Source organism: Brassica napus, chromosome A9, assembly GCF_020379485.1.
Source record: "Brassica napus cultivar Da-Ae chromosome A9, Da-Ae, whole genome shotgun sequence".
Taxonomy (NCBI): domain Eukaryota; kingdom Viridiplantae; phylum Streptophyta; class Magnoliopsida; order Brassicales; family Brassicaceae; genus Brassica; species Brassica napus.
The window spans coordinates 39354030-39379904 of record NC_063442.1 but is presented as its reverse complement, the minus strand read 5'-3'; the positions used below and the strand labels follow the sequence as shown (position 1 = coordinate 39379904).

The following is a 25875-nucleotide window of genomic DNA, read 5'->3' as shown; positions in this document are numbered from 1 at the left end:
CTACAAGCTAACAAATAACCACCATTCAGTGTAAATAAACGAAATAAATAAGAGTTAAACATCAAAGTTAAATAAAAAATTCAAAATACACAAATTTAATACTTAAATATTAAGTAGCTTAACTAATGATAAAAGTGATAAAATTATAACTACTGGTCAAATATTAATAACATCATCTTCAATCTCATTTTCTTAGCTTCACTAAACATAACGTCTTCCAACTCAGATTCATCCAGAGAAAAAAATTCAAATTAAAAATCTACCAAGATTAATCTCATGAATCAAAATGATCACCTCCAACGTACCATATATGATTGGGACCATATTTATAGCAAACAAATGTTGTAAAAAAAAAAGACTTCGTCTAAAATTAGTATGCGCAAATGCTAAGTCTTGGCTCTTTGCAAAATATCCCCATTTTATTTATTTATTTACAAAAGCTTTTTAAAAAATTAGAAAAAAAATTCCTTTGCGTTTTCAAAACATAATCGAGTTTTGTTCACATAAAATAGTACGTATCATATATTTCTATTAATATTCTTTTTGTTTTTTAATAGATGACGTTTTGGAGATGTTTTTAGATGACAAATTACTTTTAAATTTAAATTAATATTTATTAATTTTATGCTATGTGACTTTTTATATTCTGTAGATTATTTTTATATTGATTAAATTATGATCAGTTAGATAGTTAATGATGATTTTCTTAGTTAATTTCTAAAATTAAATATATTTTTTAATCTGTTTGCACACTTTCAAAACGTCAAATAAAAAAATTGGAAAGAGAAGTCTTTTAAGTAGTTCAAACTTTCACACCAGCAAAGGATTAAAAAAAACTGAAAAATAAATGGAGTGGTCCATACCTTTTTTTATATTAAATGACTCGAGTATGATTTTGTTTATTCTTTTGCGATTGATTTTTCTTTTGTTTTTTTTTATAAATCTGTGATTTGATTCTCAGTGATTCCAATCTTATATATAATGACGATATCCAACTTTTGGCACAATAAAAGTAAACATTGGGTAGTGGTAGATGAATCTTGTAAATCCATTCAAAATTATCTAAAGTAAATCACACACTTAAATTACTCAATTTTTCCTTTTCATTATTTTTCGTGTTCATTTTTCATTAATTTTCGTAATCAAACTTCGAAAGGTTGACATAGATAATCTATTCTTGTGTGTTTGTTAGAGTACATTTATTGCTAATTTGTATTTCTTAATTAAAATCTATATTTTTTTTTATTTTGAATATAATAATATCAAAGAATATTAAAAATGAATTAATAACTAATATTTAGAAATACAAGACAACCAATCCGAAATGTCACAAAATTTGCAGCGTTTCAGAGATTATGGATAATTATATTTTTATTTTAGAAATAAGCAAAATTAAATATTTCTTTAATTTGTTTGCATAAACCTAAAATGATAATGAAACTAAAATAAAAAGAGTAATATATTGAGTTTTTTCAGTTAAAAGATCATTTTTTAAACAACAATTATGAGATAGAGATTTTTGATGAAGTAGATTAAATAATAACAAACTTGGAGAATAAGCTAACAGGTGATCGAATCGCATACAACTAGACAAATTAATTTTAAATAGTCATAGAGGTTTGTCGTACTTGGTGATTATGTGTTTTGCACGATAGTGTTTTTTTAAATGTATCATACACTATTAAGGAAATACTATATTATTTGACATTAACGCATATATGATTCTATCTTATTTGGAAATATATTATTTGGCATTTGTTCACATGGAGCAAATGATTTGCATATCAATATGCGTGTATTGCGCTTTCCATGTGTTCCTCTTATCGCCAGCCTGTAGATTTGTCATTATTTAGTTTTGGGAACTAACGAAGAAGATTTCAAACAGTAAATAAAAGCAAATTGCAATTAACATAGTGAAAAGTGTATGACGAAGTAACCTGTTTGGTCGATAGGTGGCCGTTCCACACAAAAATGGACTGCGATTGTAGTATGAGTAAGAGGTCGGTGGTATTGGGCGAGTGCTGGAAACTCGTCTTCATAAGATTAGTAACTCAAACTTCCTGCAAGAAAAAGACTAACTCAAACAACATTTATCTCCCAACCGGTAAGGAGCCGGTGGGAGTAAAAAAGCCATCAACAGATCAGATATGTGACCCACGACCATCCCACTATCAACCATATAAGCTTCTCTTACTCCAAGCTAATTTAAGGAGCAACACCTTAAATTAAACTATAAAGATAACTACAATTGGAAACTTTAATCAAAATATAAATATAAAAAATTCAAATAAGAGAGACAAAAATTTTTTTTAAAAAAATTAACATTACTAATATTTATTAAATATACAAACAGTTTTAAATATAAAATAAAAATAATTAAAATCACAAAATAAATAAAATTGTGAATCATGAAAAAATAGTATTTTACTATTTTGTAAAAATAAAAATATGAAAATTATAAAGATTCCATTCAATCTTCATAAGTGATATACATTTTTTTTTTCAAATCATAGAATTTTTTTCATAGATTAGACCATTACATAAATTTGTCGAAATCCCTTAATCAATGGGTTTGACTAAGAATTCATTAATAGTTTTGTATCAGAAAATATGAGTTTCAAATCCTAAAGAAGAAAAATTAGGCATAATATTTAAAAAAAAGTTTACATGAGATCTTCAACATGATTCAAGAAGTACTGTTAGACATAAATCTCATACGTTCAAGCTTGGTTCAATCAGACGTAATCTTTATAAAGCATGTAAACTTATTGGCTGTAAAACCGTCTATTTAATGTTTTTCATTGGTTTAATAGCATAATTAACCAACCTTAAAAAAAACCAGGGTGTCTATTACATTCACATTAAAATTGTTTAGTATTTTGCACTTTAAGTTTAATTTAGAGCTTTAGGGTTTAATTTTTTGGTTTAGCGTTTAGTTTTTATGGTTTAAATTAGTTTGGGTTCAGTTTTATGGTATTTTTGAAAAAACATTATTCTAATGGTGGTTTTTGGAAAAATAATACCTGTGATGTTACATTTGGAACATAAACTTCTTCTAGCTGTATTTTTGAGAATTATCCAAAAACTATTTTGGTTAAATGATTTTCAAATTTAGAGGTGTAAAATAAAGTTCACAAGAGCCTTTAGTAGACCCAGTTTTAGAAACCTGAATATTACAAACCGAAATGCAACTTATTTATTCACATATTTAGTTGAAAAAGAACCAAATGCAGTATTACGGGTTAAACGAAAACTAGTTTGGTAATTGGTGGTAGGCGTAACCAGAACCAAGATAACCGAAATTATGGCCTTGAGGCATGGAAGGAGCGGATGATGATGACAAACGAGAATGAGATGAGGAATCTATGTGGATCTTTCATCTTGTTTCTTGTGATAGAAGCAAAGACTTTTGTATACATTGCAAAAGAGTACGTGGTGATGATGAGATTCAAGCGTGACAAAAGTAATTACATACGCAGACGAAGGGCCTTGGTATAATAGGTGAGTGCCCAGAGAGTGAAAATGTTCCTATAGGTTGGATAATGTAGCAACAAATTCATCTTGAACACTCCCATTATTTCCTGCATAGTTTTGGCAGAAATTTGTCATGCGTATGAGCAATGAACTCTGGAATATGATTGAAAAAGAGAAAAGAAAACACATAAAAACAAAAGTCACACCTGTTGTGGGAAATCACCGTTCTCCAGCTGTGAATTAATCAACACCTTAGCAGCGCGATGAACCGGGCTTGGGTCCCTCTCCATCTGAAAATAACATTTTTTTTAATAAAGAACTATAGGAACTAATAAGTGTGTAGCAAATATATATATATATATATATATATATATATATATATATATATATATAAATATATGTATGTCATTAATATTAGTGCTGGTTGAGTTTCACTAACCTGACCACCCATAATTAGACCCATCATTGCTTGTGCTGTATTCACAACATTCGTCTTGTTTCCTTCCAAAGGGGTATATTTCTGCATACCACCGTACCATTAATAATGTCAGGATATAGAAGTCATTCCTTGTGCTGTATTCACAACATCTCAATTTTTTGGGCCAGCAAATTATACATATACTTCCATTGTTGACATTTTATTAAGAAGAATAAGAGTTTGAGAGATTTTTGTTTTTACCTTAATCGGGCAAGAGAGATAACTCTCACCCCATCCACCTTCTGCATTTTGTGTATCTAGTAGGAACTGAACTGCTCTACCGATAGCATCACAGTTACTGTAAGTCTTGCCTGCGGCAACGAGACCTCGGACGGCATTAAAGGTTCCAAAGATGAAGCACACGCCCCAATTTCCATACCATGAACCGTCTGGCATTTGGAAACTCTCAATGTATTTGATTCCCTTTCTTATAAAACTCTCGACTTCTTCTTTTCTGTGGCCTGGAAACATTTCCAAGAACCGAACCAGCGCTACTATTGCAGACCCTGTACATTCAAGATACCTAAAAGATATCGGATATGACAACACAGTTCAGTTTTTTTTCAACTAAAGCTCCGACCCAAGATTTTTCTAAATTAGTAGAAAAATGTAAGAGTTTACTCTAGCTCGACGACTGTGTCTTCGGCAAACTCCACGGGACTCAGCCACTACATTAATACAAGGGAACTGCAACTTGAGCACATTTCCAAACAAAAAAATAATATAAGGAAAAATAAATAGGTACGTAGCATAACCTCAAGCCAGGTATTCCCACGAGCAGGCTCCCACACAGCTAAACCTCCATTGCTCTGCCATTTTAACAATATTATGAGAGACCTATGACTTAAACTTAACTTGATCGGTCCAAATTTGAGACTCATAGATTTAAAAAAAAGGGTATCTGGTACCTGAAAGTATAGAAGCAAATTAACGGCATCGTACAGCTTCTCTGCATCCATTTTCTCACCCAACATTGGCATGCTCTCAAAGATTAGGCAGCACTGATAAATGATAATTATGCCATTTGTCAATACTCAGTATACGTACATTGCTTATTTTGATATCTATCATGATGGTCATAATTAAACCAGCTCACTTCTTTCACAACAGTTTTTTTTTATAAACTGTTTTAAAGATTTTATAATTCACACCTCTAGACTCTCAGCAGTGCAATCAGAAACAGCCCATCCTTGATCTCGGTCTGAAAAGGTCCACGCGCCTTTCGTTATCTCTCGAAACATTTTCCTATGATCACCGGGAGGGTTCTCTGTCAGTTGAGATTTCTTCAAGAAGTCGTATCCTTTGATCAACGTTGAGCTAATCTCATCATCCATATCAGCAGCTAACAAGACCTCCAGCGATAAGGCCGTATCCCATAACTGGCTACCAAAAGACTGCACCACCAAGCAAGGGTTGATTCACGTGAAAGAAGACCGGGTCACAATTGATATGTGCCAGTTTACTATAAAGGACTTTAAAACTAAAACTATACCCTAAGTTCGAGCATATATATATTTCGATTATTGTCTTCTTTTTTTTTTGAAAATAAGTATACCTGACCTTATATTCTAGAGCAAGTTGATAGGTACGCTAAATTGGTTCCACTATCCTAAGTTCAAGTATCTATGATTGAACTAAGTTTAGAGTAAATTGGCAGATGGTCTATATTGGTTCTACTAAATGTATTAAAAACTAAAACTCAAATAACCGGAGCTGGTCTTGACGCCAAACAAGGCTAGTATGAGCTTGCGGCCATTAATTTTACGAAAAATAGGTTAAGAAAACAACCCATTTTACAAAAAATATATACCAAACCAGCCCATTTTTCTTTTTCGATTGTTGTCTTTAGTAAATACATGAAACGCATAACCGCCCTGCAAATAACTAATTAATTCTAACCTGGATTTTCAGACCATCTTCGCCTATCCATATGAAATCTGAGACTCGAGCAAGATGTTTCTTAAAATAATCACCGTCTGGGTCGTCTACCCAACAAGCAAGCATATGAAACGGCTAGCAGTAAAAAGAAATTCAAAATTTTGTCAAACTATATGATGTCAGTATATAAAAGCATTAATATTTAAACACAATTAAAAATATACCTTTTGTACACATCCACCGGTAATATATCGAGTGGATTCATCGTGATAGTGAATTATTTCCATTGTCTTTCGGAGAGCTTTTTGTCTTAGGAGCTTGTTGAGAGGCCATTGGTTTAAGAGGTTCTCTGAGAACACATGAACACTTTTCCAAAACATATCTTGCAAAAAAGACTGTGGATAGTATAGATCTTCCTACATCATAATCATCATTATGTCCGTTAATTAATAGTATTCACATATGTAAAAATTTTGTTACCACAATGTTAACAGATATCGTAATTAGATCCTTTCCATATACATATAAACGCTTATGTTTACAATTCACATAGATATCTGATGAAAATAAGTATTTTTTTGTAGTTCCGCAATCAGATAGCCAAAGCAAACAAATCATAGGTTAGAAATAATCTAGGGTTAGGAAGATGAATTGACAAGAAAAAGATAGACTAATCAATACAATAATTATATTACCTTTGCACATAGATTGCGCGCTTGACTCCATTTGATTTTGCTGTATGGCTGAGGATAAAGCTCTTCCCGGAGCTGTGCTATTAGAGGTGTTGGAGTAGCGACAAATTTTTTTCCATACAAGTATGACACAGCCATGAAAATGTCTCGTAAATAAATCCAAACAGTGCCTGTATACCGACAGATAAATTTCAATTTCAGCTAAGGGGACGTGCTAATTAACATTCATATCATATAATTAGTTTTTGAACCTCCGTTAAAAGGAGACGACAAAGGAAGCATCCAGAACTCAGGTGGCATGGGCTTGCAACCAGACCAATCATACACTCCAAGAACCTGTGCATGTTGAATTTAGAAAAAAAAAACCAAATACCACTAATTAAAAAAGGTTTTGTGGACAATTTATTACATACTTTTTGAAATTAACAATTATAACGGCCATACTGGTTGATAAAAAAATACGGCCATACTAGTTGATAAAAAAATACGGCCATACTAACTAATAATTTATACCGAAAGCCAAATCTTTCCAAACAAGGGCGTATACGCGGCACCACCATGGTCGATGATCCACTTACGTGCTCTTGCACAAACACTTTCTTGATCCATCCCAAAAATTCTAAGACAGATGTAGTTGAGGACTGTACAGAACATAACACTGTGGCCCTCCACATGTATTCCCCATCCACCATCATCGTTCTTGTACATGTGAAGGAAGGTTAAATGAATAACACGAAATAACATGTATATCTTATCTTTCATATGATGAATAGAGAGATATGTTTACAAGTACCTGATGGTTATACAGGTAACGCATGAATTCTTTGCGATGCTCAGGAGTGAAAATTTTCTCGAGATGGCCAGTGATGTACAAGGATATGAACTGTAGTTTTGTATTTTAGAATCAATATATATATAGATATTTTTCCCTACCAAAAATAAATGATAAAACAGAGTTTGCTCGTGGGAGTAGCTTACAAAGGGGGCGTTGAAGAACATAGAACCAGAATTTTCAGCAGGCCAATGTCCATCATCAGCCTGTAAGGCCGCAAAATAAAGTACCCCTCTCCTCAGTGCTGCCCTTGCGTCTTCATAGGTTATTTCCTCTGCATTTTCTATTCTTACTTGAGGAATTTTCTGTTTAAACTTCTTCTCTCTCAGAAACTGTGTAAATAAAATAAAATAAATGACAATAGAAAAAATATCATATAAATGGGGTAAGATCTAAAGTGGTAATGCATATAATGCATATATTTAATGTTTATGGTATACCTGCATGCGCCAGAGGAGATCAGCACTAGCCTTGAAACAAGAACGGTTTAGGGAAAAGTTCTGACGAGCTCTATCGACCTCTTCACGTTCTTCTGGAGAGCCTGAGTTTGCATCAAACTCCCAAATCTGCCTGCCTACGTAGTTGTTGGTGCTGAACAAGTGAGGGCCATCTCCAGCCTCAGCCGCAATCCTGAGCTTCCACATAGTTCTACCCACAGTGCAAGTAGAAACTAAGAAATCTCTACCACTATTATATATACTTCTGAACCATGCCCATAGTGTTGCTGTTAAAGGTGTAATGAGTCTGTATTTTATATATATTTATGTCTATAAAATCATTCAAAAAATATGTTTCTCGTTGTCAAGTTATTAAATATGGCCAACAAATTATTTGTGTCTCAAATGAATCACCCATACCAAAATCGTTTTTAATTTTATTAAATTTGAACGTCGGATATCTTGAAAATCAACCACGTTAATTAGTGTCTGAAATGAGGCCAGCATCATTTTGTGATGCATATTCATTTTGATGGGATTGATTTTTTCTTCTTTTTATTTTGGATAAATCTGCGACAGTGATTCCAATAATATCGTAGGGCGCTGAAAGTTAGATTTTATGGATTTTAAGAAACAATAATAGAAACACAGGGGCAGTAGAAGATGGATCTTTTCTAAATCCATGAAAAATTATCTGAATGAAGTCATATACCTTTTTTTTATTAAGAGCATACTCTATAACTTTAAATATAAAAATTTTTGTTCTCCAAAAAAAAACTTCAAAACTTTAAATTTAGAGTTTTGAGGAGTAAAACTTCATATTTAAAGTTTCACTACTCAAAACTTCAAATTTGAAGTTTTATATTTTTATTTGAATTTTGATCTTTATAATTAATTACACATCACATTTATGATTTTTAAATATTTTCTCATTTATCGTTTTAATCCTTAAAATTTTATATATCATAAATATTTCAAATTTATTTTTATAAATTTGAATTTTACACATAAAATTAAATAAATTTTAAAATAAAATTTGTAATATTTTAAAACTAGAATTAGACAACACGAATATCACAAAAGAAACTTCATTAAAAAATTATTTTTTAAAAGGTACAAGAAGAAATAATTATTACATAAATTTAAATATTACAACAAATTTCATAAATTTAAATATTGCAATAAATATTTTCCGAACTTTCAAAATTTCTAAAATATTATCCAAACAAAATTTGTGTAACCAAAGATCTCCGTTACATAAATTATCTTATGGAGTATTAATGTAGTATTTTGCTTGTAGTTTAATATTTAATTATTTATTTCTATTTATAATTTTATATATTTAGTGGAAGATTTTATTAATTAATAGTATCTTAATATTTTCATATATGTGCTAGTTATTTATAAAATTTTAATGGATTTATATTATTTATAACTAATATAAAAACCATAATATAAAATACAAATAATTTTGAAGTTGAATTTGAAATTTGCAAAACTCTAAAATAAAGAGTCTTTTTGGAGATGTTCTAAATCGCGTACTTAAATTACTCTATTTCACTTTTCACTAATCATCGTGTTCATTTCTATTTTTTTCGGTGATCAAAGGTCGAAACTCTGACATAGATTATCTCTTATCGTGCTTTGTTAGAGTATTCTTTTTCTTAGTTTGTGTTTCTTCGTCGTTTATTCTTTTCAACTTTCTAAATTACTGTTGAGCAAATATTTTGTGAGCTATAGACTCCAAGTTGGAGAATAAGTTTATATTGATCGAATCACATACAACTAGACAAATCAGCTTAAAATAGTCTTAGATTTGTCTTACTTGATGATTGTTTAAGTGTTTTGCACGATATTTCTTTTAAATGTAGCATAAAAATTAATGATAACGTGTTAATAACTGTCATATATACATATATGATTCTATTATGTTCATATGAAGCATATTATTTCCATATCAGTTTGCGCGTATTGCGCTTTTTTTTGTGATCCTCCTATTTCCATCGCCATGTGGATTTGTCATTATTTTATTCAGGGAACTAACGAAGAAACTTTCAACCAATAAGCAAAAGAAAATTAAAATCAGTATGAAAAGTGTGTTATTAATCTATTCAACATTGCATGGAGCCTTAGTATTTATTTTTATATCTTTTCTAAATGTAAGAACCACTCATACCTAAATCATTTTTTAATTTTATTAAATTTGAACGTCGAATTATCTTAAAAAAATGAACCACGTTAATGTTGAAGCCCAAAATAGTTAGGTCAACAAATATAATAAATGGTCAAACAAATATTTAAATAACCAATGTAGCAAGTGGAACTCGGAGAATCTTGTTATTAATGAATTTGTGCTTAGGCGATGGCAAAAAGATATAGTAAGATTTTGGTTTTGAACCAATGAACGAAGAGAAACATTCATTTTTTTTTTATTCCTATAAAATATTACTATTACAAGAAATAATTTTTCTTTCTCATTTTTTTAATTTTTTCTAGAAGAATAAAAAACAGAATTATTCTTTGATAAATTTGAAAAAGAACAAATATTTTTTTTTCATTTCTACTATTTTATTTCTCTATATTTTTTTATTCCCAGAAAAGTTACCAGTGGGTGTGTTTATAGCTGCACCTTGTGATAAGGTTGCCTACATATTTTATAAAAGAGATCAAACCATAAATAGTTCATCATATGTTTTTTGGATTTAACTCCAAGTGCTTAAGTTGAGATTATGATTGATATCACACTGGAACGATGAGGTAGGCGGACGACAAGATATAGAGCATAGGATGAGGACACATAATAATAGCTCTCTAGAATGATAACTTCAGTCGACGTTGTCGGAAAAATATCACGGAGAAACGTTGCAGGAAAATAGTGTTGGATGACGGCATCCGCTTGATGGTGTCGGCGTGATGACATGCCTCGTCGGAGACCATAGTCGTTAGGATGAATGGTCTTCTTGATCTTGTCTAAAGACTTCTCTCTAAAAATATTAGCTATTTCTTTTTCTTGTATTCTCCAAAAGGAAAAAATAAATGAAATCTCTATTTTTAAGGAGTGATTTCCTATTTATAGACAACTATGATACTATTTATTTCGAACTAGGCTTATTCTCTTTGATTAATAAGCCAATGTTGATTTGTGAAGAGTTAAGTGAGAGTTTCAAACCCACCGCCAACAGTTAGTATCTTAAATGAGGCCATCATCATTTTTTTTTATAACGCTGATTTATTATGACTTTACAATTAAAAGAAATATTATATAGACGATTCGGCAACCGACAATACTACATGTCTTATGAGGATATATTCCTAGCTGCATCATTTGAGTCGTCCTATAAAAATCCACTCTTGACCAGAGTTACCTGCACTATGTTGAAGATTTCTTACAAGTTTTTCTTCCGTAGTTTGCATTAATAAATCGCTATTTCCGACACTTGAATCCTTGATTTTATAATCTGCAAGAAATTGCATAGTTTGAGATTCGAATCCAAGATCTGAATGTAAAAGCTTTTAAACTTTAACCAATAGGCTATGGTTATTTCGGCCAGAAATGATGCATCATTTTGTAATTCATATTCCTTCTGCTGGGGTGGATTTATTTTTTTGGATAAATCTGCGACAGTGATTCCAGTAATATCGTAGGGCGCTCGCTGAAAGTTAGATTTTATGGATCTTAAGAAACAATAATAGAAACACAGGGGCAGTAGTAGATGGATCTTCTAAATCCATGCAAAATTATCTGAATTAAGTCACATATTTTCTTATTAAGTCGCATACTTAAATTACTCTATTTTCCTTCTCACTTTCTATTTTTTCAGGTGATCAAAGGTCAAAACGCTGGCATATATTATCACTCATCGTGCTTTATTAGAGTATTCTTTTTCTTAATTTGTGTTTCTTCATTTATTCTTTTCAACTTACTAAATTACTGTTAAGCAAATATTTTGTGAGCTATACGTACCAAGTTGGAGAATAAGTTTATATTGATCGAATCACATACAACTAGACAAATCTAGACAAATCAGCTTAAAATAGTCTTAGATTTGTCTTACTTGATGATTGTTTAAGTGTTTTGCACGATATTTCTTTTAAATGTAGCATAAAATTAAATGATAACGTGTAATCTGACATATATATATGATTCTATACTATGTTTTCATATGAAGCAAATTATTTGTATATCGGTTTTGCGTGTGTTACGCTTTTCCTGTGATCTTCCTATTTCCATCGTCATGTGGATTTGTCATTATTTTATTCAGGGAACTAACGAAGAAAATTTCAGCCAATAAACAAAAGCTAAATAAAATCAGTATAGTGAAAAGTGAGTTATTAATCTATTCAACATTGCATGGAGCAGTCCACAAGTTTCGAAAATAGTGTTTATTTTTTATCTTTTGTTAATGTAAGGAAATTAATTATTTCAATAATTGATGGAGTCATTTACGTTTAGTCTAAATGGAAACTGTTATTTTTGAAATCAACACAATTCGAGATCAAAACTTGCACTTTACATTTCTTCCCAGTGCATTCAAAATTGCATGATTTATTGATTTGTAAGTTAACGAATTCAAAATTCCACGTTCTGACAAATGCAACAAAGGAATTGGGTACCGGAGGAAGATTTATTGCATAAATCCGGTTTAGTAAAGATCCAGTCAAAACTGAATAAATTGGCAATGAAGAAATTATCTATTGGCCAAGTCCAAGTATTCCAGTCCAAAATATTACTTCGCCATTCGAGATCTGAGTTTACGGATAACAACCAGGACCAAGTCACCTCACTGTCATCGGTTACATAACATACCGAGATCTCTCGGGTAAAGTACGACATGTGCGACCTAAATACGCAGCGTAGTTAGAGCGATCTGATCAATATAAAAGACAAGCCGCAACCATTATTTGAGAGACGCTTTTTTACTTACTCCTTTAAAATCTAGAATACTCTCTTTGAACCGAATTATCTTGTAATTTGTTATTTGTATTTATCATATTCATTAATATTAGTCCAATTCGATCAAAGAATCTGGAAAATCAAACTGACTACCTAGACCCCGTATTACCCGCAAGGGAACAGACAGACCAAGAAAGCGAGCAAGCAGATATTAAGTAACACTAAGAGACGCCTACATTCCAAGAAAAATGCATGCTCGTCAAAACTTCCAAGAGCACTATTGGCATGTTGCATGACACCCCATAAAGCAATCAACCATTCTCTCTAACCTATGGGATAAAAGTTTTCATACCAGCCGAGACAACTATACCAAGGTTAAGGTGCATGCACTCTGAACCCCAAGTTAAACGAAGAAATGCTCCGAGATCAGATCAACTTCATCAATACACGTCGAGATATTCAAAACTATCAACAAGAGCCGCTTGCTACTAGAATTCAAGACTCACACAATGACGATTTGTAGTTTTTTTTTTTGTAGTTAAGTGATCAAATAATGTTCTTTCTATTTATCACGTTCATTAGTATTAGTCCAATTTGAGCAAACTATCTTAGAGATTTCTTCCACCATTTTCCTTAACTTTGCTTTATTTACACTAGGCAAAGAGCCCGTGCGATATCGCACGGGAACTCATTTTATAAAAAATATATTATAATCTATAATTTATAATTTTATATGCCTGATAAAAAAATTAAATCATATAAATAATTAAATTTAATTTTGATGATTAAAATATGATTTACAAAGTATTCAAATATATATATATATATTTTTTATAAACCTTAATGTTCCCTTTAATTTTTTATCAAAACACATATTGCATACAATTGTGTCTTCATCCTTTTTAAGTTTTTCATACATTTTTCACATGATAGTTATCTTTAACCACTTTTTGAACAAAATGCAATTTTTTTTATTGCATGATATATAATTTTTTTTCCTATTTAAGACATAATATTAAAATTATTAGTTTATAATTTTAAACAATTATAATTTGTATGTTGGTTTAAAGCCTATTTGAATAGTCACAACCCTTCAATATGAATAGTTGCATTCTTCTAATACTCACAACTTCTCATTTTTTAAAAGATACTAGTGAATAGTCACAACTTTTAGACTATTTTTAGAAGGACACAACCTTACAACATATAACTTTTAGAAAAGACACAACTCTCTACACATATTTTTCAAAAGACACAACCTTTCAACATAATTGAAGTTCACAACCTTATGAATTAATTGGAAAAGACACAACCTTACTACATAGAACTTTTAGAAAAAAACACAACCCTTTACACTACTTTTTCAAAAGACACAACCTTTCAACATAAGTGGATTCACAACCTTAGAAATTAATTGTAAAAGACACAACCTTCCAACATAGAACTTTTAGAAAAGACACAACCCTTTACACTTCTTTTTCAAAAGACACAACCTTTCAACATAAGTAGACTCACAACCTTTAGAATTAATTGGGATTGCTATTATTAGTAGATTAAAATTTTGTTTGTGGATTTTAGCTTTCACAGGGGGAAACTGTTAAATTATTTTATTATAGGCATGGGCATTCGGGGTCCCAATCGGGTTTCGGTTTTATCCATTCGGGTTTCGGTTTTTCGGGTTTATCAAAATCAACCCCATTCGGGTTATATAAAATTTCGGTTCGGGACCGGTTCGGGTTCTATCGGGTTCGGGTCGGGGTTAGTAAATCTTTAAAGAACCGGTATAACCCATTGTACTTTCGGGTTCGGGTCCCAATCGGTTTTTCGGTTTAAAAATACCTGATTTGTACCTATTTTGTAACTAAAACATAAATGAAATCGGTTCTTCAGATTTAAAATACATGATTTGTATATATTTTAATAGCCAAAACATAAGTAAAATCGATTTAAAAATAAGAAAAAACATCAAACGTGATCATTCAAAATCAAGCGAAAGATAAATATAGTTAGTGATAGAAAGAAAACCAGATAAATGAAATCATAAAACAAAAAATAAGTTCTCATGAAATGAGAAACATTATTCAATAAAAACAAAACCAAAATCTAAAAACTTCAGGCATCAACCGCCACATTCCACAATCAACCTTCATGTAACATATAATTATTTTAGAAGTTCAATAATATCTTAAAGTATTTTGGATACATATTAATAATTAAGATCATATTTGGTAGAAGTTCTTTTTGTAATTTTAAATGTTTCGGGTTCTATCGGATACCCATTTAGGTTCGGGTTCGGTTCGGATAATACCTATAACCCAAAATACCAAAAAATAGGATCCATTCGGTATTTATGTCGGATTCGGATCGGTTCGGATTCATTTTTATCGGATCGGGTTTGATTCGGATTTTCGGGTTCGGTTTATTTGTCCAGCCCTATTTTATTAGGTACATGTCAGTTACGGCACACATCCTCGAGTTTTTTTTTTTTTACAATATTATTTTCTTCGTTTGTCTTTGTGACTATTGTTGACTGCTAAATTAATGTTAAACAACAATTATGTGTTCTGAACAATAAAATTTGAAATCAAATAATACCATTGTACCAACTTGAGGAATAAGCCAATAATATAGCTAGGTTGAATCATATGCAACCAAATAAATCAGTTTAATATAGTCACATTTGTTTGACTTACCAACTCTTGTTATTGTTTTGGCATGATATGTTGTTTAAAAAAGATCTTATACAGATTTAATAAATATTATGCATCTATGATAATATATTATGTGTTTATAAGTTTGAAGCAAAAGATTTGCGTATCAGTGTAATAATGGTTCTATCATCATGTGCTCATCTCATTGATTATCTTTCTATCATCATGTGCGCATCACATTAGTTATCTCGGATAAATAATCAAGTCAACTTCAGACAACAAATGTTACGAAAAAACTTCGTCCAACAAACATAAAAAGTACAAAAACTTGACTAATATAAATTTATCCACGAGGAATCATCATATAAATAATTAGAGATTTTATCTTCGTCATTTCTTTATACCCGGTGGAATTATCGATTACATCATCATATAATATTTATTCTATTACGTATGATGATCAACTACATGTACCATATTCGAACACGATGAACAATTTCACGAACAACGATTCTACGATGTAATTCTCTTCATAACACTTGGATCAACGAACGGTTCAGAATATATGACATCCTCAATGGACATGTTTTTTCACAGCACACGACCACAACAAACTGCTCTGCCTACAACACATTGGAACTTCCAAAAAACATGCATCCTATAATCTGCAAAAAATTGCGTTTCCTCTGAGAATATAACCCAAGCCTAATATAAAAGCATTTAAATCTAAACCATGGTACTTCCACCACTTTAACTTCATCTTAGATATCCACATTATCATTAAAATTTAAAAAGTTACTTAATTAATACACATATTTTATATTATTATCTATTTTTAAAGAATATATTACAACGTTATAAAACAATATTTTAAAAGACTATGGTTAAAAAAAATCACGTTAAACATATGCAAGAGAAAAAACATAAAGACATATTACTAAATATTAAAAATATTGAAAAAAAAAAACTAAAATATTGAATCATTATCTTCTCTGCCTCCTCCGCATCTCAAGGAACAACTGTCTATGGTACTATCTAATCGCATATGCCTCTTTCCCTTTAATGAAATATGAATATCCAGTTTTACCTTTTTGTATTTTTGGAATTATTTTGAACAGATCAAAAAATTTTGAATTTTTAAATTTTCAAAATTTTGGATTTTTTAAAAATTCAAATTTTAATTATCGACGTACAACTGATCGAACTATGTTATACTGATATAGTTTTACTGAGTTATATACAGTGTCACACTAAGTACTACTGAATTAGTGTACCGAATTATACTAGTTATTATGAGTTATACCGAGTTCGACTTGGTTAATTATACCGAATTTGACTGAGTTAGTATACCGAGTCATACTGAATTCAGATCTATAGATGAATAAATAAAACCCAGATACCGAGTCATACTAGAACAAGAAGAATCCATAAATCATAGAAAACCCATAATTTTTTTAATAATCTTAAATTCAAAAATCATCCATAACAAAAAAACCTAGCATTCCTCGTCAAGTCAGGTTGATATGTTTGTTTTGGTGTGTAAATAGGTTTGAACTCTTTTTTTTGCAGAAAATTTAGTAAGTAGTTTGAGTTTGGGCTATATATGATAACTTTATGATATTTCGTGGTCGCCAATAGACATCCTTAATATTATTTTAATTAAATCTTATGAATTTGACTGGTATGTCAAGAAATAACATAATAGCGGAACACTTGAATAACAAAACAGTCGAATCAGTATGAGAAAATCTTAACTAAATGTCAAGATGCTACCGTTATTAGATTAATCATATGTCTTTAAACTATCTATAATTTTTGTAAGAATATGGAATTAGTTATACATAATTTATTAGTTTTCACTTTTGTCACTCAATGTTTAGTACTATGTATGGATGTTATGTGTTAATTGTATTATCAAAACGTGAAAACTTAAGAGAACCAGTACACATCATTCAATCCTTATGTATTTTGAGTCTTTGACCAACCTGCTTTCTTTAATGTATTATTATCAAAGTGCTAAAATAGTGTCAAACAACCATTATACGAACTAGAGAATCAAATTATGTAAATTAAGTAAAAACCAACTCGGAGAGTAAGCCAATATTGGTTGGATCACATTTTTTTGATAACCGTAGAATTCCAGAAGTTTTTTAAACCTAAAAACTAATTTAACAAAATTTTACATCTGCGTATGCAACTAATCCATTTGTGCCAGATGGCTAAGACAAATCATTTTAAATTAGTCACATGTTTGTTTTATCTGATGATTATCAATATTTTCGCATAATATATTGTTTTCAAATAAGTTTTATACATAATTATCATTAACATGTTAGTTAACAAGTCATGCATATATGATTACATATCATGTCATATGAAACCAAAGATCCATGCATCAGTTTAGGTTGTCATTATTTTGGAGAGCTAACCAAAATTTCTAGTAAAACAAAGATGTATTATGTGTTCATATGAAACCAAAGATTCGCGAATCAATTTAGGTTGTCTATTTGGTTGTCCATTAATTAATTATCTTGGAGAGTGAACCAAAATTTCAACTAATAAAACAAAAACGAAATACAATAAAGGGCTTATTTGCCAACTAACCATATTTAGAAGAGAAATTATAAGTGAGTGACAATGATTTTGACATAATATAGAAACTAACATTTACACCCTAATTCATCCGGTTATACCCTTCCTCTTTGCCATTATCCGGTAATAATGTGTTATGTGTGTCCACGTAGTCTTATTTCATTAGAAAAAAGGAATCATCCACGTTACACTTTTATTAGTCACATACACATACACCGAATGCTCTATTCCATATAACCGAAATAGTATAGATTATATAACATAATCTACAATCTGTAATACTAAACATATCCCAACCCCAAACCCTAGATACTAAACCTTATTCTAATCACATCTTAACCCCTAAATACTAAATCATAAACTCTAATCAATAAATCCTAAACCCAAATATAAATAATAAATCTAAATTTTAAACCAAAATCCAAATAAAATAGAAAAAACTAAATAACATAATATATATTGAAGAAATTATGAAATGTCTATAATTGCATTGAAGAAATTAATAAACCCTAAACCCTATACTCTAATCACTAAACGTTAACCCAAATATCAAAATCTAAACCTTAACCAGTGTTTAACCCCAATTTTCCATAAACTAAACTCAAATTTTAAAATGCGAGTAAAATACATTACCATTCTACATGAGTCATATAGAATAGAAATAGAGAAAATGTAGTTCCAATACTAAATCCTCAACTCTAATCAGTGAACCCTAAACTTTATCCCAACCCCACCCCATCCCCTAAAATACTAAACCCTAAACACTAATCAGCGAACCTAAACCCAAATATAAACCATAAATCCAAATATAAACCCTAAACCCAAATAGAATGGAACAACTATGAACCCAAATATCAAAATCTAAACCTTAACCAGTGTTTAACCCCAATTTTCCATAAACTAAACTCAAATTTTAAAATGCCAGTAAAATACATTACCATTCTACATGAGTCATATAGAACAGAAATAGAGAAAATGTAGTTCCAATACTAAATCCTCAACTCTAATCAGTGAACCCTAAACTTTATCCCAACCCTACCCCATCCCCTAAAATACTAAACCCTAAACTCTAATCAGCGAACCTAAACCCAAATATAAACCATAAATCCAAATATAAACCTTAAACCCAAATAGAATGGAACAAAATAAATAGAATAGTACATACTGGTGAAATTATGAAATATCTATGATTGCATGAAAGAAGTTAATAATGACTCCAACCATAACCCCTCACCTTCTAATTAGTAAACCCTAAACTATAATCACTAAACCCTAAACGCAAATATCAAAATATAAAAATGTATGCAATATTATGCAATATTAAATCATATTATATAATATTAAACTATACAATATAAATCATAGTACGGTTTTTACAGATTCAAAACATGTAATGATAGTTAGATATTAAGAAAATTACAAAATATATTTTTAAACAAAATAGAACACTCTTTATTAATCGTCAAATGGAATAGAACATAATAAAATAGTATAGTAACAAAAAGGTAGAAAACAACAAGACACATCTGGGAAGAAGAACTGGCCGTTGTTACTTCATGTTGCCGTGTCTCCTCTTCCGTCAAACAAGACACCATCGATTTCACAATCAGAGAAACCTCCCCTTCAGCCACCCACCGAGAATGCAAAGATGTTATACTCTTGCAAAAATCAACTCTGATAATCGTGTCCGTCTCATTGCTCTCTCCCAAATCTGAGAATCAAACGATTTAATTTCTCGAAAAAGAAGAAAGGTAAAAATTACGGAGATGATGACGGAGCAAATACGGTGGCGGCGATGAAACAAACGATGATGATGATGGTTGTGCTGGTTGTACATGTAGAGATGATTGAAGCTATGTGACAGAGATTTATGTGTTCGTCGTATAAAAAACAGAAATTTGAGAGAGAGAGAGAGAGAGAGAGAGAGGAACACGAAGAAACAGGGAAGAAGAAGAAAAAATTATGTGTGGATGTGTGACTTTCTACTGGACACAAATTATTTTTAAAATATAATGATTATTAAATTTTTTTCTGCAGGTTTTACCGGTTACAACAGAGAACAATACGGCAATATTATATAAAAGACACATGATACAGTGAAAAAATAAGGTTTTTAGTTATAGATTGAATTATAATTTTTTTGGTGGTTATACAGCCCAATTTCCCTACAATAAACGTGGCTATTTCTTATTTAACATGTTAACCTTTTTTGTTTGACCTCTTTTGGACCATTTACGGTGTCCATGATAAGATTGCATTGACAGTCGAAAACTAACGTCGTTAAATGATTTTTTATAATGTCAATAATCTTCCAAAATTTTCTTTTGTAAATTTTTTTTTTATTGTTTACGTTACGTTTTCACATATTACAGCGCTGGCTCAGGAGACAGGACCAGCAGTGCATTCACCCGGGGCTCACCCTAAAACCTATCAAATTTAATAACAAAAAGAGCTCTAATTTTTTTTTTTTGTTAATAAGGGCTTCATAATATTTTTTTAATCATCTATCAATGAAAAGTTAAGCGGGTCTTGACATATGATCGTAGATTTTTTTTTATGACTAGAATGTTCATGGCTGAGAGCCGAAATTTTTTACCATTACATGTTTGTACGATTTTTTTTCTTTTGATTTTCTTAGTATATTTTTAATGTATTCTATATAAAAAAAATTCATAATTTTTTAATGTTTCACATTTAACAAAAAATTTGATAGACGCTCAAAGTTAAGAATCTATACAAAACCAGATTTTGATGTGTATCGAGAACGAGAATAAGATGCTTTAAATATTTTTAGATTGAAAGTAAATTACCTTTTTTATTTCAACAATTTTCATTTCTTTTTAAAAAATTGAAACTAATTTTTTTCGAAAAATAACTTCTTAAAAATCGTTGATACTTTAAGAGATGATATTTTTATTCATTAGTTTATTTGATGGATTCAATTAATAAATCTCCAATATATAAGAAAATATTTTATATAATTTTTCAAATGATTAATCCAATAAACTGAGATTTTATTGAATGTCAAATCAAATAAGGAATGATTAAAAAAATAAAGAAAAAGGCTAAACATGAACTTACCAAAATAAGCAAAAAAAAAAACTGCAACTCACAAATGCATCATTTTAATCACCAACTTTTCAGTTAAATATGAATAAATTCAATACTTTTGATGATTCAACCATTTTAGAACCATTGAAAGTCAACGTTAAATCTGTTAGTAAATATTTAATAGTTGACTTTTTATAAGTCTAAATGGCTTGGTTAACGAAATTATAAACTTTTATTTTATTGGTTCCAGTTTAAAAATTTAATTGGTTCCAGTTTAAAATTTTATTGGTTCCAATTTAAAGTTTAAACTTTAATAACAAAAGGAGCCCCAATTATTTTTATTTTTTTTGGTTAATAAGGGCCCTATAATATTTTTTTAATCATCTATAATGTATAAAAAAATTGCCGATGGGCCCAATGAAAAGTTAAGCCGGCCCTGACATATTATCGAAGATTTTCTTTTATGACTAGAATGTTCCTGGCCGAGGGCCGTAAATTTTTACCATTACATGTTACTTACCATTTTTTTTTTCATTTTCTTAGTATATTTTTAATGTACTCTATATAACAAAAATCTCATCAGGTTTTTTGTGTTTCACATTTAATACATATTTGATAGACGCTCAAAGTTAAGAATCTATACAAAATCAGATTTTGATTTGTGTCGAGCACGAGAATAAGATGCTTTAAATATTTTTAGATTGAAAGTAAATTACCTTATTTATTTCAAAAATTTCCATTTTTAGTTTCCGAAAATAACTTTTTCAAACCTTTGATTCCATCATATATAAGAGATGATATTTCTATTTATTAGTTTATTTGATGGATTCTATTAATAAATCTCAAATAAGAAAATATTTTATATAATTTTTCAAATGATTAATCCAATAAAATGAGATTTTATTGAATTTTTGCAAATGTCAAATCAAATAAGGAAGGATTCAAAAATAGAGAAAAAGGCTAAACATGAGATTACCAAAATAAGCAAAAAAAAACTGCAACTCATAAACGCATCATTTTAATCACCAACTTTTCAGTTAAATATGAATAAATTCAATACTATTAATGATTCAGCCATTTTAGAACCCTTGAAAGTCAACATTAAATCTGTTAGTAAATATTTAATAGTTGACTTTTTAATGGTCTAAATTGGCTTGGTTAACGAAATTATAAAATTTTATTGGTTCCAGTTTAAAATTGAAGATTAAGATAGATTAACTATATTTGAAATTTTTATATGTATGATATTTAAATGATTCTGATAAACAAATTACCTTTTGATCTTATATAGTAGTTCCATCTCAAAATTTTAATATTTAGAAGGTTATATTAGAAACTCATAATGGTGTCAAAACATTCAAAATCATTGGAAGTAAGTTCATAGATAACGGGGTTGATTGGTAAGTGCTGTGATTTTATTTTTTGACTGTAAAAATATTGCTGTGGTTTTATTGCTTTGGCTTTAGATTTTTAATTTTTAAAAGTTTTTAAATTTGGACTATAGGTTTTTGTCTCTGGAGAGAATTTGTAAAGACATAAATTCAAAGAAGTGCTGTGGATTTTCTAAAATGGCTGTGAGCTTTTAAAAAAAATAGAAATTAAAATTGGTGTAGATTTAGTGCTCTAGACAGAAATGAAGCTGTAGAGAGCACTCACAGCCACTACCAATCACACCCAACCTAAAATAAAAAAGTATATAAGTCAAAGTAAATTTAGACATAAATATAATATTCACAAATGTCCCAAAACATTCACAGAAGACATGATTTCTTATAAATAAAAACATTTACAAACATGTAATAAATAAAACTATTTATATTAAAATAAAGAGAGGTAAAATCATTGTATCAAAATAAATATAAAACTTATTTAGGCTACGGAATGCATCTACAACTTTCGACGTTTCAATTTTTTTTTATGCTAAAAATGTGAATATCATTTATGGAATGAACCAATGATACAAGTAGTTAACTTGGATCCCATGTCAGATTTTTTGCACCGATTGTGAGAGTCTAATCTCTATGCTTTAAGATCTATTTCTTTAAACACATAATAAAATTAGATGACTTAAAATAAAATAAACAGATTAAAAATTTACACTGCTATAACAAAAACACACAGAGTCATTCAAAACATCTTAACAATTATATTAGGAAATTTACCCAAGCTCAATGTGACGCAGACTAAAACTTCTTACGATAAAGAAGGTGAATGAAAATTGATGATAAAAATAAAGAAGACAACCACAAAAATTAAAACATGAAGAACATAACATGAAAACAAACTTTTTAAACTAATGAAGACCGACTTTTCGAGCGAAACACGGACCAATCTCTAGTTTATGATAAAGAACAATGAAAAAAAATTATATATAGAACAGGAATAATACTCTGGTCGGAGATGTGCTCTGATAATTACTAATTCTCAAATGTCTATTTGGATGTTTTTTAAGAAAAAAAAGAACGAAAATCTATTTATTTTGGATGTTCGACTTTCAAATACAAACGGTAAACATGATATAAAGAACAGTAATTAATGTAGTGAAGAAGATGAACCATAGCCCGATCTTCGGGATCATAAGCTCGGGCTCTGCACATTAAAGGCTGAGCCGAGAAACTGGAGTGCACTTAGGGGGATGAGCCATGGAAAGACTCATTCCTGCATAGACCTCTTCCATACTAACCTTTTCTTTGATACTCCAGTCAAAGCATTGCACCATCATTCCAATTGAGATTCCTACAAAGATATAGCCTACATTTGTTGCAGGACATCCCCTTCTTCCAGCTGCAAAAGGAAGGTACTTCAATACTTTATCTTCTTCTTGCTTTGAAGTTAGAAACCTCTCTGGCTTAAACTCATTAGGATCTTCCCAAGAATCTGGATCCCTCATCACACCATAAACATTAACAACAAGTGTTGTTTTTTCCGGTACTTTGAAGAAATCTTTGATCACACATTTTTTGTCGAACATTCTAACCAGCAAAGGTGCCGGTGGGTGCAAGCGTAGCCCTTCCTTAACCACTGCTTGCAAATAAGGGAGGTTTGGTAGATCTGTTTCTTGAATCAATCTTTCTTTGCCTACAACGAGATCAATTTCGTCTCTTAATCTCCCAAGAATGTTTGGGTTGTTAACGAGCTCCGCCATTGTCCACTGCGTTGTGTGTGCCGAGGTGTCTGTGCCTCCCAAAAAAATTTCCTGCAGTTATAAGTATTAGCATTTAACACATTACACGTTTTTCTAAGGGCAATTCTCTCAAATAGTCTTGTTTAAATTTTTGTGATTAAAATAGTTCTCAAAAAACATTTACCAAAATAGCTTCTTTTTATTTTGAAATTTTTAATTTTTTTTTTTTAATTTGAAACTCCACCTCAAAACCTCAACTCTTAACTCTAAATCATAAGTATATATTAATTAACTTTAGAGTATAAATGTATATTTATCCTTTAATAAAAACTTTTTGGCAATTTTTTTAAAGCTGTTTTTTGTGAAAATAAACTAAAAAGACTATCATAAGAAATTTCTATTTTTTTTAATATATAAAAAACGGTTATAGTTTCTGATGATATTAGTTTTACCACGAACAATGATTTGATCTGGTTCCTAGTGATTTTATACTCTGCGTTTTCGTCTCGACAAGCTTCCAACAGCAAATCCATCATGTCCATATCTTGATCCTCCTCCCGTTTCTCTTCATGCTCCGCAAGAACCCTCTCCAACAACTCATCAAATCCTCTTGAAACATCCATTATATCTTTCTTAAACAGTGACATTAGTCCAAGCATCTCCAGTGGCCTACGTAATACGTTTACAAACAGAATCTGCTTCGATAAGGCAAACGATTTGATAATCAATTCCCTCAGAGTCTCTACCTCACCGTTCTCTTCTGGAAAGCTCCTCCCAATGCTCATCCTGCAGATCATGTTGTTAGTGAACTTCATCGTTTCCTTACCAATCTCAACGCTTTCTTTCTTCAACGCCTTATCCTGCACTTTAAGATAAAATTGCTTTAGCTCCTCTGCACGGACACCTCGTGACTTCTCGATTGCCCGCGGTCGAAGAAGCTTCGTCGCAAGAAGCTTCTTTATGAACTTAACGTAGTCTCCATAAGGAGCTACCGTGAAGCCGGAAGGTCCAAACAGGAGAGACTCGTCGATGGCAGGTGTGTTGCGAGACGAAATGTTTAAGTCGTGTGTCGTGAATATCTCGTGGGCCATTGTCGGAGAAGAGACAAGGACTATGGGAAAACTGAAAATGTGGAGATGGAGGAGAGGTCCGTACTTGGTCGAGATTTTCTGAAAAGCCTTGTGGGGTAGACCTGAGAGAAAATGGTGAAGATGGCCGATGATGGGCAAAGAGGGAGGGCTCGGACCCAAGTCATTTGTCTTCTTGAAGAAGAAGAAGACGGAGTAACAGAGAAATGTGAAGAAGCAGAGGAGAATGAAGATGGAGCAGTTTTGAAAGTCAACAATCATTGCTGCCATTGTTTGAGTGAGAGGAGGATGCAAGGAATCCAAGGTAATATATAACTAGAATAGGACCACCGGATAAAAATATATGTTAAAAATAATGTTGTAAATTTAGATTTTGAAATTATTATTTATGTAACTATAACTCGTGTTAATACTAATAAAGATCTAATTTAAACCCGCTATTAATAAATTGAAATTATGTGTATTATACAATAAGAAATATCTTATAATTATATCAAAATTAAGTTATAGATTAAAATTATTTTAAAATTTTAATATTTAGATAAAATATTACACATTTTGAAATTATAATTCATTTATAAAAAATTCGGAGACATAAATTAAGCCCTGCTATTAATTATTTGAAATGCTTTCTTATACAGAAAAATATATTTTATTATGTATAACTTATTTATCCAATAATTA

The 25875-nt window shown here is 30.5% G+C and overlaps 2 protein-coding genes across 2 annotated transcripts; both read right to left on the bottom strand.

The window, feature by feature from the left end:
* Positions 1-2550: 2550 nt before the first annotated feature.
* On the bottom strand, positions 2551-8549 carry LOC106369564 (seco-amyrin synthase-like). The gene is made up of 16 exons (XM_048741507.1): positions 7795-8549; positions 7501-7686; positions 7316-7405; positions 7036-7221; positions 6774-6858; positions 6526-6692; positions 6055-6246; positions 5852-5965; positions 5104-5346; positions 4861-4953; positions 4708-4761; positions 4574-4620; positions 4154-4475; positions 3914-3994; positions 3681-3764; positions 2551-3581 (listed from the first exon to the last, which is right to left on the bottom strand). The coding sequence occupies exons 1-16, from the start codon at positions 7996-7998 to the stop codon at positions 3468-3470; spliced, it is 2262 nt and encodes a 753-aa protein (XP_048597464.1). The 5' UTR covers positions 7999-8549; the 3' UTR covers positions 2551-3467.
* Positions 8550-23382: 14833 nt separating this feature from the next.
* LOC106370265 (cytochrome P450 705A12-like) lies at positions 23383-25606 on the bottom strand. The gene is made up of 2 exons (XM_013810305.3): positions 24556-25606; positions 23383-24175 (listed from the first exon to the last, which is right to left on the bottom strand). The coding sequence occupies exons 1-2, from the start codon at positions 25459-25461 to the stop codon at positions 23576-23578; spliced, it is 1506 nt and encodes a 501-aa protein (XP_013665759.2). The 5' UTR covers positions 25462-25606; the 3' UTR covers positions 23383-23575.
* Between the last annotated feature and the right edge of the window lie 269 nt (positions 25607-25875).

Coding starts and splice junctions, on each gene's coding strand:
- LOC106369564 (XM_048741507.1), bottom strand. CDS start 7,998: ATGTGGAAGCTCAGGATTGCGGCTGAGGCTGGAGATGGCCCTCACTTG. Junction 7,687..7,794: donor ATCTCCTCTGGCGCATGCAG/GTATACCATAAA, acceptor TTATTTACACAG/TTTCTGAGAGAGAAGAAGTT. Junction 3,765..3,913: donor GTCTAATTATGGGTGGTCAG/GTTAGTGAAACT, acceptor TGTTATTTTCAG/ATGGAGAGGGACCCAAGCCC.
- LOC106370265 (XM_013810305.3), bottom strand. CDS start 25,461: ATGGCAGCAATGATTGTTGACTTTCAAAACTGCTCCATCTTCATTCTC. Junction 24,176..24,555: donor AGATCAAATCATTGTTCGTG/GTAAAACTAATA, acceptor TTATAACTGCAG/GAAATTTTTTTGGGAGGCAC.